At 39.3% G+C, this 20,851-nt stretch overlaps 1 protein-coding gene across 1 annotated transcript in view; it reads right to left on the bottom strand.

Moving 5' to 3' along the window:
• Positions 1-15,373, bottom strand: part of pcdh1a (protocadherin 1a) — an 83,400-nt gene extending 68,027 nt beyond the window's left edge. The window contains exons 1-2 of the mRNA XM_062433435.1: positions 14,570-15,373; positions 11,315-13,498 (exon numbers count right to left, since the gene is read on the bottom strand). Coding sequence (XP_062289419.1) covers positions 11,315-13,498; positions 14,570-15,364 — 2,979 coding nt within the window. The 5' untranslated portion in view covers positions 15,365-15,373. The remainder of the gene's footprint in view (positions 1-11,314; positions 13,499-14,569) is intronic.
• Positions 15,374-20,851: the final 5,478 nt, after the last annotated feature.

Here is a 20,851-nt window from a genome sequence, read left to right as displayed (position 1 = left end):
TATTAGCTGATATAGAAGGAAAACAAAATTGGATCAAGGACTGAACCTTGGGGCACACCATAATAGAGAGTTTTAGAAAAGGAGGTAAGACTGCCAACAGAAACTGTGAAAGAGAACCACTTAAGTGCTGACTCAGAAATACCTACTGCTCAAGTCTATCTACAAAGATACAATTATCCACAGTATCAAAAGTTGACTGAGATTCAACAGCACCGACACTGAACATTCTTCTACATTAGACTTTAACTTCTCAAAGATATCATGATCTATTGCACTTGCAACCACTTTTTCTAAAATGATGGCTACAAAAGACAAGTTGGAGATGGGTCTGTAATTTAGTTGGAGAGATGGATCGAGATTTGTTTTTGTTGTATCCCTACCAACCATACGCCTTTGTTAAATACTAAAACAATATTTACTACCCGAATCTTGTACATAATCTTAGTCCATTATCTCGGAGGGCCAACACTCATCATTCAGTTGCAAAATTAAAAGAGAAAAGTTAGATCATGTGATAATCTGTGTAACAACCATGGATGTTTAAGAAGAACATCAAACAAACAACATGTTACTGCGCCTGTCCAACATTGATTTGGTCATTTTCCTTGATTTTTTTGCTTCTACCATGTCATATAGAATCTTGTGATATTCCATGGTGTCAATTATCCTCTAAGACTCGTTTTATGACGTAATGTTGATGTAGTGATGTGTTATACAATTGGGAGTCTGCCCAGGATGTTTTATTTAAAAAAAATGACCAGATGCTCTGTGCTGTTCCTGAGTCTGACTTCCTGCCCGGCTCAATCTGCTCTGTGCAGCTTGTTTCAGCTACTATCAAAAATAGACAAGGTGCATATTTTTAGCGGAGGAGAGTGGAGGGACGCTTCTGGGACACTTCTGAAAGCCACTGTGGCATGTCTGGTGAAATAACAAGCAGTGAAGAGAGTGGTAAAATAAAGTTATCATTTGTTATTATAAAGTTATCACTTCATGCGTGCTGAACTTTGGTTTTATGAACTACTGAGTCGTAAGCAGAAAAAGAGGACATTGACCTGGAACAATACCAGAAGTGAGTGAAAAAAACCTGATTTAGTGGTGTATGCTGTTTTCTGATGTTTTATATAATGACCATAATGTTTTTTCAGTGTGTACCGTAAATGTGACAGCCAATCACTGTATAATATGTACTTTGTTGTAAATTACTATGAGTGACTGGATTTTTAGTTGGAATTGAGTTATTAATTCTTGATCTCTGTAACTAGGTAAATATTTCTTTTAAATGCAATGTACATTACATTTTTAATAACATCATTGCTTTAAATGCTTTGTGTGTTATATTTCAGTGTGTTTATATAGGCAATTTTCACAAAAGCTGTGATCAGCTCCGGCACCAGCGTCGGAGCCAGAACGTGGTGCAGACGTGCCCTGTGGAACCACGCTGTAAGATTGAGATGGAAATGAAATCAATTATTATGTCCTAGTTCAAAGAATGGTTTTCTCATTAGGGCAAGCCAACTAATTGAAGTCATTTGCCTCTCCGCTGTTGGCCTCACGATGTTGATCATCCCTCTAGTTAAAGGCTTTTTTATCGGGAGGATTCTGAATCAATACCTGCTGTTACCGGTAGTGGGAAACCTCCAAGTATTATCTGCTTACAGAGTGTGTGTGAGAATAATTCCTCAGTTCAACTTTTTGTACCTCTTTTATTGAGTATAAAATGTGTTTTTTCCTTCGCTTTCTATGTCACTTATTGTGTACACCACAGCACTGAAGGAATACGTCCCTTTTATACTGTGTATTGTATATGGAGAGACTGGCAGCGGCTTCTACCTTGAAGTCTGAAGTAACTTTTATCAAATGTATAATAATCCCAAAATGACAATATATATTAAACTTATTTTGTGGAGAGTATAAAAATAAATAAATGGTTACTGCTACCGATTTTAGAGTGTTACAGCTGCTAAAAGAATGACTCTGGTACTGCTAGTCATAGGGAATTAAAATACTGTCATTTCAATCTATTTAATTTGTTGGTTGTATGTTTTTCACATGTGTGAATTAAATAGATGCATCTTTCAATATGGGCCCAATTTACACCTTTCACTTACGCCCCATGATAAGCAGCCTCCTGCCAGATGGGCCCTCCAGTTTTCAGTTAAGTCAATTTCTAATTTTCTTTTCCTCGATTACCAGGAACTTGCCAATAAGCCTGCACACTTCTATTGGTCTGCTGGTGTGAAACCAGAAATCAGCATACCAATGAACATCACATGCAACAAATAGTATATGACTTGTGAATTCACAAGACCTTAGTCCCCACCGTTCAAAAATGTGTTTTTTTGCTTATTTTTACTTCAGTTTGATGTTTATGTTTGACTGTGCAGAATGACGTATGTACAGAGTTTGCCACTAGAAGGCTGTTTTTATATTCATCTCCTTAAAGGGGAAAGTTTCTCTGTGCTCATCGAAAATCTGAATTTATGGAGTTTTTGGTCAGGCTGGTCAGCAGTTAACATTTTTGAAATGAGCAACATTTGCATATTCATTGATTGTAGATTTTTCAATGAGGGATAATAAGTAGATATCATTTTAATGATTTTAATTCAGTAATTAGACTTTTTTTGTGGGCAGAAAAACCACATTCAACACATATTATTACTCCAAGCAGATTATTTTTATATGTCTTGAAACATGTCTAGAGGGGATCTTGAAAGAATCTCTGTCGCTCCAAGTTTTGACAGTTGGTTGGCCTCTGAATAATTAGAATGTATCCAGGTATTTAGGTGCTCTAGTCTTTAAGTGAACATGAAACAAGGCAGCATTAGAAGGGTACAAGGAGGGTGCCAAGAAACTGTAAATGTGCTGAGTATAGCAGGTGGTCTGTGCATCCAGCATTTCCGCATAAGCCTTGATTATTGAGGTGTGCCATCTTTTATATTGTGCAGAGCCAGATCGCACAGCTGACATCCGTCTCCATCTACTGTAACTCAAGGTAACACACACCCTCTCTATCCTGGCAAGATACTTCAAAGGATGTCTGGGGATGTTATGTGAATATTTTTGGCCTCTATCCACCTGCCTAGCGCAGTTTTTAATAGCAAAGAGCAAACACACCAAAGAAAATACGAATGGGTAGTGTTTCAGGATTTGAGTTAGTAGCCCATTTGACTCATATAGTGAAATTATAACGAGACCAGTAAAAATAAAGTCATGCTTATTTATTAATCTTTAAGGGATTGAATTTATTCATTGCTTTAAACATCATTGATCCCATTTTTGTTGCAGAGTTGTGTATTTCACACAAAACCAAAGAAGGAGCATATTTGATAGTGTACACTCTTGCATGCAGACTTTTTTTTCTCTACTTGGTACATGAGGAATGCTTGCAGTCTGTTTACAATGCCCAAATTTAGCAACAGTCTGTCAGCGAGTCAGAGTGAACGGGGGAAGCAGTTGCCTATAAAATGTTAAAGTTTTGACAATTTATCAAAATGTGGTTATTTATTTATATTTTTTTGTATAAAACTTTCTGTGACAATTTCTACATGTGGAATAGCCTGAATCATTCCAGGATGTGTTAGGAATATTTTATTATACTTTAATTTAATTATTGTCCCATGGGGAAGTTGCCAGTTAAGTCTTCGTGTTCAGCCATCCCAAACAAAATGAAATTAGAAGCACACAGTATTTAAAGGCAATGCTTCAGCAGAAAATAATGAAAAGGCTCTGGAGTCTTTGGCTTCATTTCGTAATGGCAGAGAAAGAAAATCTGGACGGGATCAGCTCAAACACTAAAAATCCAGAAGACCCGTGTAACTCGACAGGGTAATGCAGGGCATATTGTATTTGCTGTTTTCTTGAGCTGTGGATGGCATTCGGCACTAAGCTTATTGTTGTTCTGACAATCCAGGCAAACCCTTTATTATATGTTCCCCCTGTAGCATTATCTCAAAATTATACCTTGCCAAAATCTCGCTAAGTCAAAAATGCATTATGTTCTACTTTGTGTTTGACTCCTCTGTTGCATGACCTGTAACAGTCCTTCACTTGCAACATCGTACACATAAAAATATGTTGTTGTTGGGTTTTTTTATTTTATTTATCTCAGATACAGTTCAATTCTGTCTCACTCACGCATTTGTATTGTTGGTATAATATGTCGAACACTGACTGCAATCACAGCTCAGCGAAAAATACAGACACATGTTGCCTTCTGCATTGTCTCTGTCTCTTTCAGCTACAGAAAGGCACTTTCAGACACAGGCTCAGACTGCACTCTTTCTTGTCTCAGTGTGTTCAGGAATTTTACCATTTCAGTAATTCCTCCCATCCCCAGTTCCTTTCTCGCCCACTAATAGACCCATTTCATAGAAGACATTCAAACTTATCAAAGCAGGCAAAGCACATGTGTAAATAATAACATTAACAATGGCTTCATTCCATTAAATGTCCCGGTAAGCCATGTCAGTGAGTGAGCAAGCACAATACTGCCTCAAGTAAATGGAATGTGGTCATCATTAATGTTATTAACTCCACGTGTGCTTTTCCTGCTTGGACAAGTCAAAGTCTGCTGTGAAGTAGCATCTACTCCTTCCTACCTGACTCAGTCACTTGTCTTCTAAGCTGTTCCACATCAGCAATTAGTCCTAGTAATTGTAGAGAGAGGGGTCATAGCCAGCTTACTTTACATTTCATCTTGAGCAGACTAGCCATTTCACTTGTTACCTGCACTAGCCTGAAATCTTCCTGACTTACCGATTACCTGCATGCCTTTGCCTTAACCAACCTCCTTGTTGAGAGTTATAAGCCTGAAATTGCTTCACCTAGTAAACTTCCCTTCAACTGCTCTGTTCTGTACTGGTGTCTGCATTTGAGTTAAGCTTCTTATGTCAGTTACCTGAATGGTGACAGTATGATTTGGCCAAACTATGGACCCAGGATTTACTTTATCATTGAAAAGATGGTAAAGGAGGGGATGATAGATGAAGCACTGTGAAAAAACAAGTCCACTGTGTGCATAATTTGTACCCTCATGTTATCTGCTTTCTCCAATAGTGCAAGATTCCCAATTAAAATTGACTCAAAGCTGCCTCCTGAGAATCTGCTCTTGTCATCTTAACAGCATGACTATGTTTGATCCAGCCATGCCTTGGCTCCATCAAGTCTGGATCAAAGTACCATATATTCATTACTGGCTTCTGCTTTTAAAACGGCCTCTGTGTTTGTTTCCATGTCAGAAATGTCACCTTCTCTAAGCCATAAAAATACATATATTTTCTTTCAACATGCTTTTTGGTTGGTGTTTTTAATGACTTTCCTTTAGCTGGACTTGTGCAACCTTGCATACACTTACTTTATAACATAACTATATCATATGCAGATTTTCATATAAATTGATACATGAAATGTTTTAATGATGCTGGACAACCTAAAGAAATGGATAATAGTGCACAATGAAAACAGCAACCGTATAGTTTAGTGTCACTAGTTGATTTGATTGATGGTGTAGGTTTATATTGGTGTATCCATACAGTGGAAAATGGTGGGTATTTTTGAGAAAGTTCAATTATACAGCTTGACTAGCATCATTTCTCAGAGGTAATATGTTCTCATTATGAAAAAAACACTATATTGATGTCACTAGTCTTCAGCTGAATAGGTTTGGCAACCCAGTAAGCATATTGCTATATGGGCAAATATTTGTAAATAGTGTTGTGAAGATGTGAAATGGAAGCTAAACAATATACAGTATTTTCAATACAATGCAGTGACAACACAATGTATTGAATCACACTATTATGATATAAAACAGTAAGCAAAACATGCAGTACAGGCAGGGTAAATTATTCCAGCATCTACAGTACAATGCTTTTTACCTCTCTTTCTTTCTAGCCTTCCTTTTCTGGGTAATCAGCCAGGGCAAATATGTGGTGCACAAAGAGCTGTGTGTGTGTGGGTGTTTGTGTGTGTCTCTTTCTGTGTTTGTGTGTTGTGTATGTGTGTGTGTGTGTGTGTGTCATTTGAAAAATACTGGAAGGCAGATTGGATACAGAGATGGGAAAAGATAGAGGAAATACGTCAGCTGCATTCCTTTCTTTCCCTATTCACTTAAATGCAGATGGCATATTTCCAATGATTTCTAGGTTTCACTGGTCTTGAGTACAAGTAAGATAGAATAATGTGTCACAGTCTTGTAGAACAAGTGCAAATTTTGCCTCAGGCCTCCTCTGTAAAATACACCTCTGCTGAGTTCAAACAGCAGTATTGGGCTAAATTGGGCTAATCCCAGCTCAAAGGGATGCCTAAAGTTCACAAAGTGTGGGCCCTGCTTAACAATGAGGAGGGTTAATTAAGACCCACACTGACTCACTCTACCCCCTCTCCTGCTCTAAGAATCTACTAGATTGGCTTTAAGGAACTGTAGACGGGAATGGAGATGAATGTGTAACCTCAAGGAGAAAACACTCATCCACTTCTGATAAATAAAGCATTTCAATTGCGTGGTATAAAGGATAAATTTAAAGCTTTTCAAGCAGCTGTGACTGTGACTGCTTCTTGAATTCTCAGTGTTTCATGACACTCACCATGTGTTTTCCACAAATGTGGGATTCTCATTAAGTGCAGTGTAAAAAAAAAAAAAAAAAAAAAAAAAAAGGTGTCAACTTTTAGACCCAACAGGACTAATTATCAGCTCTAATGGCCAGCGTGACTCACTGGTTTCTCCAGCAACCATCATGTAATATCACACATCCAAAAGGTGACAAGGGGGGGAGGACTAGAAACTACAAAGATAGTAGTTGTTGAAGTGCACAGACCTCGAGATTGTTTTAGAAATGGAAGAGTTTACCATTGTTATTAGTGGATACAACTGTGCAACAGCAGTGCTGCACCTTGGTGAGGCACTGGAATGTAAATGTGATTTAACATCATATGAACTGAATTGAGCAAATCACTCAGACTCAAAAATACTTTTCTAAAACAATCCTCACACTAAATGTGAGTAAGTAAATGTGTATGCATGTTTGTATGAAAATATATAATTTGCGCATTACATACTGCACATATGCATTTACAGTACATAGTACATGATATTGGTAATTATTCCTTTGAAATATCTACACCTTCCTGTATGTAAATGCCTACCCTCACTCAATAACTAAATTCTGACATACAACTGAGAATGGTTTAACTTGCCAAGACCCTGAGGAAAATTCCCAATGTCCCCACTTTAATTACAATATTACCTAAACATGTGCAAACAGTATGAAAGCAATTGTAAGGACCTCCTTTCAGCACAGGGAAGCTACAGCATCATGCAGAGAGCTCATCCTGTTTGTGCAAATCTAGCATAGCATACAGCCATTTTAGGTTTGTTTGATGATACATTTGCACTTTGAAAAGGCTTTTTCTTGCAAGAAAATAAAAATGGTGGGAATAAAGAAAATGGCTCAGGTCTTGTGTTGGTGGGCTTCTGCCACTTACAATAAAATACTGCTTTATTTATTTACTTTCAGGGTTTTTTATGTGTTGTTTTATTTATTTAGCAATTCAATGCAGCAATTTAAATAGTTAATTCATGTTTGGTATAATTCTAAAGACTGTTGACCACAGAGTCTATGTCAGCCTCACATGGGCTATCGTCTTTCTCTCCGCTCATGATGCAACAGTACTCCATTTGTAGGCTTAGGAACAGTTGGCAGTAAAAGTGCTGTCCATGATTCTGAATTTCATTGGTTTTAGACACATACAGTACATGACAACCATTGGTTACAAATGTGGTTGAGGGTTTTGGATGTCTAAGTCTATTCCTAGAATTTCCTGGTTCGTTTTTTTGGACAAGCATTTTAGAAAAAGGATTTATTTAGAATTTCCTATAAGGCAATGGATTTTTTTTTTTTTTTTGCCCAACTGCCTTGAACTGTGTTTAGAGGCAGTATGTCTGCTGTAATATATTTTATCCCAGAAACTGCATTTCAGGAATTCTGTGCCAAAGTGGGTTAATCTAAAGCAATTAGAGGGCTGGAAATGTCTTTACAGAGTCTTGGGAAAAGATCAAAATGCCTCTGAATTGATAGCAGTACTAGCCCCTAGTGGAGAAAAGAAAACAAATATGATTTTGCACGTATAGCTGGCAAACACTTAGACAATGGTATGATCAAATTAACACATCTTCAACATCTGTTTAAAATTTAGCACCCTAAACAAACCATTTTTGAGGATACATGATTTAAATATTCTTCTATCCAGCCCTAGGTTCTTCTCAAGGCTAGCACTTAGAGGAGTAGAAATGTCTATAAAATGAATATAAGGGCAGTGTTACACATACACAATACAGTATGTCTATAACTTGTGTCTATTATTAGTCTAGGTATATTTGTGGTAAGATGTGATGCATCCCCAATCTACTACATACAGTACCAAATGAATTGCTTCTGCACATGCATACATACTTTGCAATATATTTATCAATGAGGGGTCAGCCATGTTGACTTGTAGACCCTCATTGATATAATGCTTTTCTTCCTAACCTTAACACTCTCAACTCTCAACCTAAACCTGATTCTAACCTTATCACTAAACTCGAATTGGTGCTCCAAAAGACATGTACATACAAGGGCAGCCACACATACATGTTACAGCTTTCAGATGAGGCCAGTTTAGGTTGTTGAGCATCAACTTAGATTTGAACTAAAAATAGATTGGTGCTCATCAGTAAAATGTTTTTTTGTAGCTAAAGCCCAAAGGAGTTGGGCAAAAAATAAATGTATAAACAATAAAAAAGCAGATAGTTATTGAGCTAAACTAATTTAGTGGCACACTAACTGAAATAGTTGTAAAAAACAAAACAAACAAACCTTGCTTTACAAAAAAAAAATGCTTCCGTTTCATGTGATCATTGTCTGTGAACATGCATGCAGTAAGTTTCAGACATAATATCAGACACCTGATCACATTCTCAATGAAAAGCCATTGTTGAGTGTAGCACAGTTAATTAAAGCAAGGGCACAACTCTACATCTGTCACATCACTTGGCAGTTACTTTAATTATATATTTTGGTCAATCTGTTCTTCCTGATGTGAGAGGGGATGCTATACATGAGACAACATCTGCTGAGGTATGTCACATGAGCTTCAACATCTGTCCATGTTTTTACAAAGCCTGTCAATCACTGAGTCATGTCTCATACGCATTTATGTTATCGTATTGAGAAACCACAAACACTGTCAAGTGCTGAGAGCTTACATCTGTGCTGCAGTTACAATTAACACTCTTTCACCAAGCAGCAACTCTACACACAAACACAAAGATTGGCACTACACACACATACCCAGACACACCCTGTGGCTTGCAGTCATTTTGGTCCCTTATGCTGTCCATCAAGGAGACATTGGTGACTATTCTCAAAACTGACTCCACCCACAAAGGCTTGTGATCACCTGAGCTGTCAGCTAGCATCTGCCGAAACTAGCAACCAGCCAACTGTGAGACTGGCTCTGAAGATGTCTCCACAGAAAATGTGTCACCTACACATGTTCAGAACTCGGCAGCACATCTTCCACTTCTATTTTTGCTAATTTACATGTGGCAAACGTTATCTGCAAAGTCTTGGAGAATGTCAAATTGTTTTTGTATGTAATGCCACTGCAATCTGATGTATGGAAGCATCTTGAAGTCCCAAGTCATCTTGTTTTGGATGGAAATAAATTGTAGACATCAATGGCAGCTTTTCTCAATACAGAATGATGGCTATCTTTTGAGATTTACTGTTTGTTTTACTGCATTAGATACAGTACATACAGCATGGTTGGAGCTTATTTGTGTCATTCAGAACTGTATCAGGAATCAGTAGAGTTCAGAGGTGGCAAGAAATGTCAGTCATTTTAGGTTGCCCGTCAAGGACATACTGTGTTTGTTTGAGAAAAAATGTCCATTTCAGTTGGCTGTGTTTTGGTTTGGGGACCCGTGTGAAACAGTTCCTACCTCCTACTGATATTTGTGATATGTGTTTTTTCCTTCATGTTGAAGAATAATTAAGTGAAGTAATTATTGGAAAAGGGAGATGCATTTCAATATCTCAAGTATAGCTGTCTTAATGAACTGATGGGATGCCAGCATCTGGACATTTGGCTTACACTATTTAAAAATAGTGCAAGTCTGTCCTTTTCCCTCTGCGTGCACACACACACAAACATAAACTTGTCTAGTCCAGGACACACATTCACACAGTTGTACATGACACAGAAACCTAGAGACATACTAGCTTTATATCCCCAGACTCTACAATTTTCCGTTCATAATCCCCCTCTGAGTCTATTAATATTTCTGTTTCCATAGTGATTTGAGCCTTGCCAAATGTTGTACAGATAAGATGAGATAAGAGCATAAGTCGCAGGGAGATAAGAGCAAGTGACCTGCAGAGATCAGAGCACTAGAGGTCACGCAGAAGAGCAGAAGTAAGTCACTGAGAAATGGACCTTCCCTTCCCTGCTCAACTCAACTGCCGGGCAAATGAATAAACATAATTTGAAGGGCCATGTAAGTTTTCTTGAAGTGCAACATTCCTGGAATTAATCATTTTTGCAGCAGCTTCCTTTGTGTGTCTAATCATATCCTTCAAAGAAAGTTGCATGGGAGCAACGCAAATACATGACAGCATGTGGCCACAGTTAATATTATGAGAAACAAATAATACTATATTGTGCTGATAACTAGAATCTACAAAGTTGTAAATCTTTATTGCCAGAGTATATCAATATGACCAACAGACATTTTTAGTGACAAATACAATTTAGGGAAATGCCATTTTATTTATTTAGGCAAGTCATATGCTTTCAGATGACAGTAGGCATTTTGTGCCCTTCACCTATCATCTCATACATTATGTGAAATCTCAAGTGAGCACTAAATTGAGAATAAAACATATGACAGTAACAATTCTGTGGGAAAGTATAATTTGTCAGCTTTACAATCTAGACTGGTAGCACAACAATAAAACAAATTCAAATTATTCAAATTTGAAATAATAGTTTAAGCCATTTGAGTAGATCGTGGCATATTAATGTAGCTGACAACACAGATCGTGGGTTTTCTAGTTTCTGGTTCTACATGAGTGTTTTTTCAAAATGTTAGACAATTTCCAGAACTGTTGCACTCAAGAAATAATAAAATGTATAAGCTTTAAAATTGATATCTAAAATTGAGCCCTGCAATACCCTCAATCAAACATATTTTCTGCAAAAGTAACATACCAACCATCCCCTTCTCTTACAGACCATCTACACAGTAGTTATGTTTTGTAAGGCGGTACTTTACCTGTTTGTTGTACTTCGGCTGGCTGGTCTTGTAGCTGTAATCTGAGTACTGGTCTGAGCCAGTAGAGTTGTCATCTCCTCCCGTTCCTACGAAGGTGTTGGCGGCGGGAAGGTCCTGGACAGCCTGGTGTTTCTGTGAGGCTGAGGGGGATTGGGCCTGCAGCTGAATGGAGGGTAAGGGGGAGTTGGAGCGGTAGTGCCTGCTTATATCAGGGCTTCCTGGCGAATAGGTTAAGGGCAGATGTATCCTGGGGCTATCATGGACTCCATCAAGGTTGAACTTAAGACTCTTTTGAAGGCTGACCTCCTCGTCTTCCCCGAGTGGTTTTGGAGATTTCTGAGGTTTTCCCTTCCTTCCTCGTTTGCCTTTGGCATTCTTTGGTGCCTGTTTGGGTGCATATAAGTCCTTTGTTTCCTTTTTGCCAGCCTGATACCCACTCTTAGTTTCTCTCTGGATGCGGTGTCGAATAAATACCACCACCAAGATCAGCATGACAACACCTGCCACACCAGCAAGGCTTCCAAACAAAATGTTACTGCGCTGTGCAGCAAAACCATTGTCAGGATCACCTGCAATGTCCCTGTCCAGTGGAGTGTAAAGACTGTGTCCAACTAGGGCTTCCACTAAGCTGACATTTGAAATGGTTTCATTCACATAGATGTGGACCAGGGCAGTGGCATGACGTGCAGGTTTCCCTCTGTCACTCACTCGTACCACTAGGCGATGCAGTCCACCATGTTTTCGGGTCATTTCCTTTGCCAGAGTGATCTCTCCACTGGTGGGGGAGATGCGGAATAACTGGTAAGGGTTTCCACCAGCAATACTGAAGACCAGCTCTGCATTAGGCCCACTGTCCAGGTCTTCAGCTTCGACTATCTCCACATGACTATCTGGGGAAGCTAGAGGTGACAAGCGTCTGAAGGAGGAATTGGACGGCTTGGTGACCACAGGATCGTTGTCATTTTCATCCAATACATTGATGGTAACACCCACATATGAAGACCTGGGTGGCTCCCCTCCATCCACTGCTTTAAGTCGGAAAGTGTAGCTGCTTTCTTTTTCTCTGTCAAATGAGATGCTTGAGAGAATGGTGCCTGTACCATTTTGAACAACAAACTTTCCTCCGTCAGGCTCTACAGACAGGTGAACCCGAGCATTCTCCCCTTTGTCCATATCCACGACTGTCACCATGCCAACTGGACTGAGGGGAGGCATGTTTTCCAAAACTGAAAAACTGTAGCCACTAAGCATGAACTTGGGGTCATTGTCATTGCGGTCGATGACTTTTATTACAACAGTTGCTGTTCCTTTGTGAACAGGTGACCCTTTATCTGCTGCGGTGACCCGGAACTCATAGCGTTCCTTATGCTCACGATCAAGTGGGCTTCGGGCTCTGACTTCTCCCGTATTTGGGTCAATCTCAAAAAGACCTTTGATGGATGAGTCTCCTACAATATTATAGAGAAGTTCCGCATTGGTGCCACTGTCAGCATCCGAAGCTGTAACATACAAAACCTTCTCTCCTGGTTGGTTTTCTTCGGCAAATTCTACCTCAAACAAGGTTGGGGAAAATATTGGGGAGTTATCGTTCACGTCAGTCACCTGCACCTTCAAAGAGTTTGTACTGGAGAGTGCTGGATTTCCAGAATCCACAGCCACAATTTCTACTCGGTAGTCCCTAACCCTTTCAAAGTCGAGAGGAGTGGTGGTCTGTAGGAAATATTTCCTCTTGTTGTCAGTGGGTGAGTCGCTGGCAGGGCGAAGTTGGAAGGGCACATCTCCTGCTACCACACAAGTGACCACGGCATTCTCTCCCTCATCCTTGTCCGACACTTGCACCAAAGCAACGGCTGTTCCCACTGGCATGTCCTCTGAAATGTTAGCCACTCCTTCACTGTGAGTCACAAGACCAATCCCACGAATCTCCACTGCTGGAGCATTGTCATTTTGGTCAGTCACCTCAATGGTTACAAATGTATTAGAGCTTTTGGGTTGAGGACCCTTATCCCTTGCCACCACATAGAAGGACAGGCTGCTGATTTCTTCTCTGTCAAGTGGTCCTTTGACGTAGATAATGCCAGTGGACCGATCGATTCGTAAGAGTTTCGGCACTGGGTCTACTGCTTGGTGAAGGGTGTACTCAATTTCTCCATTAGGGCCCATGTCAGAGTCATTTGCTTTGACCTACAATCGAAAGAAGTTGTATGGTTAAAGCCGTGAATTACATGCAACACTTTAAGGTTGGATTTAAAGAAAGCCAGAGTAGGATTTTCTCTACTAATTATTTGTCAATTAATTAATTAATTAATTAATTAATCAATGCATGCCTGATCATTTCAAAGCACAGCATATGAACAGCTCCATATATATTTCATTATTGCCCTTCCTCTCTGCTTTTTAATGGTTATGTCACTGGCCTTTTTTCCTCTTCCGTGGGGCATTTTAGACAGGAATAGCTGTATGATGAGCAGGTGGGCACCTTTTGCATGGCAGCCTCTGCCATAAATGTATGAATGCATGTGTGAGTGGGTAAATGTTGGCAAGTATTGTAAGGCGCTATGAGTGGTCGATAAGACTAGAAAAATGCAGTCTATTTACCATCTTTTTCCCTTTTTTTATTCCTGAGAATGGGCTAGAGAAAGGTTCATATGAAAACGTATGGCAAAATACAAAGCCTGCTATTTCTTTCATGACAGTCAGTGCAATTTCACAGTGGGATGCAGAGAAAATCCTACACAGAGCATCTTACTCCTACATTGGCATTGTGTATCTCTAACTCTATTTCTGTAAGTATAATAGCCCAACAACAGCAATAAGCAGCTTAATTACCTGTACAAGCATAATATGCTAATACTCTACTACTTCTAGTACTTAACATGCATATTAGAGTAATAGAGTGAGACAAACTAATTTTAGCAATATTAAATATTATAAAGAGCAATATATGTGAGTGGCTGGTTTCCCAGGAGCTCTATATTAGAGGTTAAATTCTACTTTTAAACATTTTAAACCTCAACACCAGAATAAAAATGTATATCTATGATTAGAATGTACACATGAAGACTATTCTGAGGAATAACTACTGTGCAAACATGATGCATGGATTAATTTTTCAAAAAACATCTTGATAAATTGGCTGAGCACTGCTAATGAATATAAAATTAAAAACAGTACATCAAGCAACACTAACAATTTTGGTTGCAACTTAACATTACACTCCAGACTGCAATTTAATTTAAAGAGATGTTTACGCACCTGCAACACAGAGTGCCCGACTGGACTATTTTCAGACACTTCTGCCTCATACGTGGACTTTTCAAACTTGGGTGAGTTATCATTGGCATCGGTGACTACCACTCTCAGCAAAGCACTGCTGTAGCGCTGTGGGTTTCCTCCATCCACTGCTTTGATGGTGAGGTCATAGGAATCCTTTAACTCACGATCTAGGTTGCCAAGGACAATGAGTTGTGGGAGCTTCCCACCCCTGTCGTCAGCCACTTGTAAACCAAATAGGGTTGCTGCGTCGGGCCCTGCAGTCAGGGCATAATCACTCACACCATTCCTGTCTGAGTCCCTGTCTGTAGCTAGAGGTATGGAGAACAGTGCCCCCATGATTGTGTTCTCAGGGACAGAGATGGTGAGCACAGAAGAAGGAAATTGCGGGGTGTTGTCATTGATGTCCTGTACCTCAATGCGTCCTTCAATGAGTCGTGGGCTCTGATTTTGTATCAGATCTGTCACTGATACTTCAAATTCCAGGTAGCAGGGTTTACCCTTAGCAAGGGACCGACAGTCCCTCAGGGTCTCTCTGTCTATGGGAATCTCTGTGGTGAAAATATCTCCCGTCTTTCCATCGACACGAAGATAAGGGGCACCAACCTCTAGCTTGTAGAGATGACCCGAGTCTGGCAGTCCCTGGTCTGCTGCCAGGCTACCAATAAGAGTGTTGGGAGGCTGCTCCTCCTGGACCCGGTACAGGATACTACCTTCAGTGGAGCCACAGTGCAGCACCAGGAGCCAAAACAGCACAACTTGTAAATTAAGTTCCATTAGGTCATCAGAAGATCTGCCTGTAAAATGACATAAACGAAGAAAATCAAAATATTGTTTCCTAAAGGAAATCATGTTTAAAGAATTAGCTGTAACGCATTTGGTATCTGTATCAAACTCCAGAGGCAATAATTAGTTAACTTTAATTATAAAGTAAAATCACAGAACTCATTAAGACCAGGGTGATATATCAAGTCAGCAGGAAAAAAAGAACAAAAAATTCTCTTAATAGTATTTTTCTATTATAACTTACAGGCTGTAAAATGAATTATTTTTGTCAATACGTTGTACCAAAACCTACCGCAGGCCTGCAAGCACAACATAATAATTAGACAGCAACAACAAAGGGAAAAGAGGCATTAAAAAAATGCAATCATAACTATATCCCAACACAGTTTCTTTTCAGTGCCAGAGCTTGAATAGCTTCAATAAATCTCTCAGTTTTTACAAATTTAATGTAGAACATGTAGGATGCAGGAAAAATAAATTATATCTTGTGATCTTACACACAAAATTTGGGGCCCAGTGTGGATTGCTTCAGCTGCGTAATCAAATAAAAATGTAATACAAAATCTCAGTGATTCCACCAAGCCGAAGAGACTCATTATTTCAGAATTACACCACTAGACATTGAGCGGTTAAGCACCGCAGCTTGAAAATAACCTTCCGTATACAGTAAAACATGCCCTAAAACATAAATCCTCACGAACCTACCAAGATATTGTCTTTTTTCAGAACCAAACTGTTAGATCAATTTAGTTACTAGAGAGGCCTATGACTACAAAATATTGCATACAGAAAGGTCAGACAGACAGTGAGGCCATTTCTTCTCATGCAGATTACACAATTTGTCCATTATCATCTCATGCAGCTTGCAACAATGCACAATTCAGAAAGTTTCATCCATGCTCCATTGCTACTGGCTAGCTCAAACACTGTAATCATTATGTTTGATTTTGAACCTTTCAACTCTGTAATTACGACCCATTATTATTAAGTCTTCTTTGATCTGTATTCCCTCTAGCTAAAGAATTCTGGCTTTTTTCATGCTGCAATGATTTTAGACTATAATTATTTCCTGTGTGTGTGTGTGCGTGTCTGTATTTGTGTATGTGTGTGCACGTGTAGAGTTCTATTGGTAATTGAAATGTGAGCAGATATTGAGGTTAAGTATCAAGGTCCAGTGCTTTGGACAACTTAGTGGTGGCAACATTTTACTATTTTTGTGTGTGTGGTGCATCTGGAGTGTCTCCTCACTAATACTGCAGTGTTCATTTCTATGCGTGCTTTCAGTGCAGCCTGTTGTGTACAGAATATATTGCATGTGTCAGTGATGCACCACTCCGTACTAATAAATGGACTGCGTAACCAGACTGGACCTAAACACTGTTCCTTAGTCACTGTCTAGAGAAAACACTACGGTTTCCTGAACCTTCTTGAATCATATAGCTAAAATGTGTGCAAGCCTTTAAAGATTATTAGTGTGGTAACATCTATGATTTTGGTTAAAAAGTGATGTATAGATGGAATTGGGGAAAGAACAAGAGGGATCAGTACATCCTTAGTTTGTTTGGTTGTGAGGAAAATAGAGGGTGAGAGACAGATTGATTGAAATAAACATGAACGTGGGCCGATATTCTGGAGCTTGAATCTTAATATCAGTAAATCTGCATCTCCTCACATGGTACAATGTTCCGGAGAGGAGAAAAGCAAATATGCATTAAGCTAGACAGCAAAACACAAATATACAGAATCCAATGAGAAATCCAATTCCTTTTGAATACATTAAAATTGGAAGTGCAGGTTATTGATGCACTAATTGCTCAGTTATCGATGTGTCCCTTTTACATTTGCAGGGGGAGCCTCTAGTCAATGTAGCGTGAATGGAGAGTGTGCTCTCTGTGTGTTCATGTGTACAAGAATAAAAGGAAGGCAGGAGTAAAAACATAATCAGAGGATTCACTCCAAAACATATTTCATATACCTACACCTGATATTTACCATCCAAACATCACTATTTGTGATACATTTATAATATACTTATTGTAAATATCAATTCATCTTGCCGTCCCTGGTGACATTAAACTCACGAGCGTATATGAAGTCTTTTACTGAAAAAGGACATTTAAATCCAAATCAAAATCAATTCAAAGAAACTAATTGCATTTCCATCCAAAGAATCTGATAATACTCCTCTTATAAAATCATATCTTATATAACAGTGATGTAAACTCATGGATGACACACAGGTTGAGAATGTAATAGTCATATTTGTGCTTTAGCCAATTTGACACATTATTTTTCAATATTCAATGTTGAATGGTAAATAGACTGCATTTATATAGTGCTTTTTCTAGTCTACGGACAAGTCAAATTGCTTTACAACACATGCCAGCATTAATACACATTCATACACTGATGGCAGGGGCTGCCATGCAAAGTGCCAATCTGCTCATCAGGACCAATATAGTGTTTTTTATCCAAAGCGTTTTACAGTGCTTCTAATGCTCACTGACCTATTCATACACACACACAGTCACAAACCAATGACGCAGTCACCAACATCATTTTGGGGTTCACTATCTTGCTCACAATCTCTATCCATCTTGCACTTATTACATGTGGACTGGAGGAGCCAGAGATCGAACCACCGACACCAACTCAACCTCCTGAGCTACAGCCGCCCCAAAGTTGAGTTTAAGTTTGCAAAAATTATTTCAACAAACAGCCATTAAAAATGAAAACCATAATTAATTTCACAATGTTTTGTTTAACTATAACCGTCCCCCTCCCCTGGCAGTCACCTCTAGAATGAACAGGCGTGCTTTGATAGTGACATGATTGTTATGGTTGATGACACTCATGACTTAATGTCTTCCAGTTGGCCTCATGCCTGTCTTCCAGATGGCACCGTGCCTGGCAGCCACAGTGAATTGGTGTTCTCTTTTTTTTCTCCCTTTGTTTACATTTACATTAAAATTCATGTTGTTCATGAAATATGCGTTTTTGCCCTGTGGGGATCAATATAGTTTCATCATCATCATCAACCAGTGAGAACCTCTTATCAGACATATATTGACACCATGCCTTTGTGTTTTTATCTAACATTCTTCAGCTATTTTAAAGATATTTTATCAAAAGTGTGACAGGATATTTTACCCACCATTTCAAAGCAAGCTAAGGTTGTGGTGAAAGGGAACTTGTGCTAGAGGATGTAGGACTTCTTGGACTACTGCGTGTCTCCACCAAAGTTCACTACCTGAACAGCAAAATGGATAAATTAAAACTGCTGAACACAACTAGGAGTGACATTTCCTGTATCTCAGCGCTTTTCCTCTGAAAAACTTGGTTATCATCTGCCATCCCAGATGGTGTAGTAGACCCACAAGACTACAAGCTGATTCAGGCAGATCACAATACATAACTCAGCATAAAATCAAATGGAGGAACAAGAGGTTTTCTATTTGTGTGTTCAAATGTGTCTGTTGTATTGCAGTCCTGGTCAGTCACTCTAAAATCAAATAGTTTTCTTTGTCATTTCCATAGTTAAGGTCTTGGCTTCTGTAATGACTGAATTCTACAAGAATGTAAATAAATAGGGAATATATTGGAATAACAGGAGATAGTCAAATACATCCAACCTGTCAATACCCAAACACTGTGTCAGCACAGTGTTGAGGACTGTTGCAGAAACGTTTCCATTGCTGCACAGACTACCCATTACAATTTGTGGTAGCTACAACACAGGACAACTTAGACCTGCCTGGTGTTTGAGGGGCCCCTACTGTGATACAACTTGTATGAGTGCAGTACACACTACGTCCTTTAAAATAGCTATTAGGGCTCTCTGCAGCCTAAAGGGCTCATAAAGTAATTCCCTTAAGCACTGTATGCTGCAAAAAGCCTATAGCACAAATAGACAATTCAACACACTGAGCCAGACACTTAAGCAGGAGCTACAAAGCAACAAATATTCAGGGGAAATATCTTTCCAGACACAAGGCACCCACTGTCTACAGGAGGAAAAAAAACTTTTAACTCCACCAGCAAAGCAGCATTCTGAATATAAACTCACGCTGTGATCATGCAATGGTCCAGATGGTTCCAGCATAGAGAAAAACTGAAGGCAAGCTGTACCACAGTATGGAGGTGGACCTTCAAACACGGTCTGTAACTGCCTGATTGGTCTTCTATTTGCTATATATCATGCAAAAATGTTTAACTTTGCAACAAAGAATGCAGCCAAAGCAAAGTTGCACATCAAGGGAGTTTAGGACCCTGAGGAACATCACAAAGTAGGCTTGCCACACAGAAATAACACTGCCTGGCCAAAACCCAGATTATTAAGACCATCAGGGGTGCCAAGTCCAAGTACAAAACCGGACTAGTGAGTCCATGCTTCATGACTCATGCTCAGCATGGCCATCACTCCACAGACCAACAAGCTGCAGGAGAAGCTCACCCAAGCATACCCCTTCAACTGCCAATGACCTTTATAAATAAGAATGCTTCTGAAAGCAAGGAAAGTGCTTCTCAATCCTGCCCACTGTGTCACCGGGGAGTCTGTTGTCACTTATGTTGGAGTTTCACTCATATGTAGAAATGTTGTGATTGATATGAACATGACAGTTTTTTTCTTTCTTTCTCTTAAGGGCCAAAAAAGAATGTTTGTAGACCATATGAGAAACAAAAGAGGCAGAATATACTGTATATCTATATGTTAACATAAGCATCAAATTATGTTGTGTGAAATCCTAGTTCTCCAAATTAGCAAATATTTTATATAAAAATATAGCCTTTTAATCATTTAAGAAAACTTTATGTGTTTTGTTGGAAAACAAAATATGCAAAATAGGATAAAAAAAGATTGTGCATTCACAATTATAATGTTGGAATTGTTGCAACAACTTCTATATAAAAAAAAAAAGACAAGACTAGAATTTCATCAACGGTTGCAGACAAAGGGGGATGTCTCCTGACATTTTGCCATAGCTCCCTTCCCCTTTGTTCTGATCTCTCCCTTACCTCATGTTTCTACCCATTTCCTCTAATGTCATTTTGAATGACAGTGAACTCCCAAAATTCCTCCTAGCAACTGACGACAATCCTCAATCCCTGCACCTCTCCCTAAAGGATCAGTGCCTGGCGACAGTGCCGCTGCTCTGCTCCTCACAGAGGAGAAGGTGAGAGACTTCACTGGCAGCTAAACATCAGTCAATCTGCAAGGTGTGATAGAGTCTCACCTGGAGCCCTAACACAGTGCACCACCTAACTGCCCACACTGCTCAAGAGCACATTTCAACTTCTTCATGTCTATTATCAACGTCCATACCTGTGTCACATTGTGCACAGTTGGTTTTGTTCCCAAGAGGGATACAGTTCCCTGACTTTATGAGGCCAGGGGTGCTGACCTCGGTCATGACAATGACTTGTTGTGAAGAACTGGTACCAGCCCAGCTTACAAAAATCACAATATTACCACTCTTC

Source organism: Scomber scombrus, chromosome 14 (assembly GCF_963691925.1).
Source record: "Scomber scombrus chromosome 14, fScoSco1.1, whole genome shotgun sequence".
In the NCBI taxonomy this organism is placed as follows: domain Eukaryota; kingdom Metazoa; phylum Chordata; class Actinopteri; order Scombriformes; family Scombridae; genus Scomber; species Scomber scombrus.
Note: the sequence above shows the minus strand (reverse complement) of the source record. Positions and strands in the feature narration are given on the sequence as shown.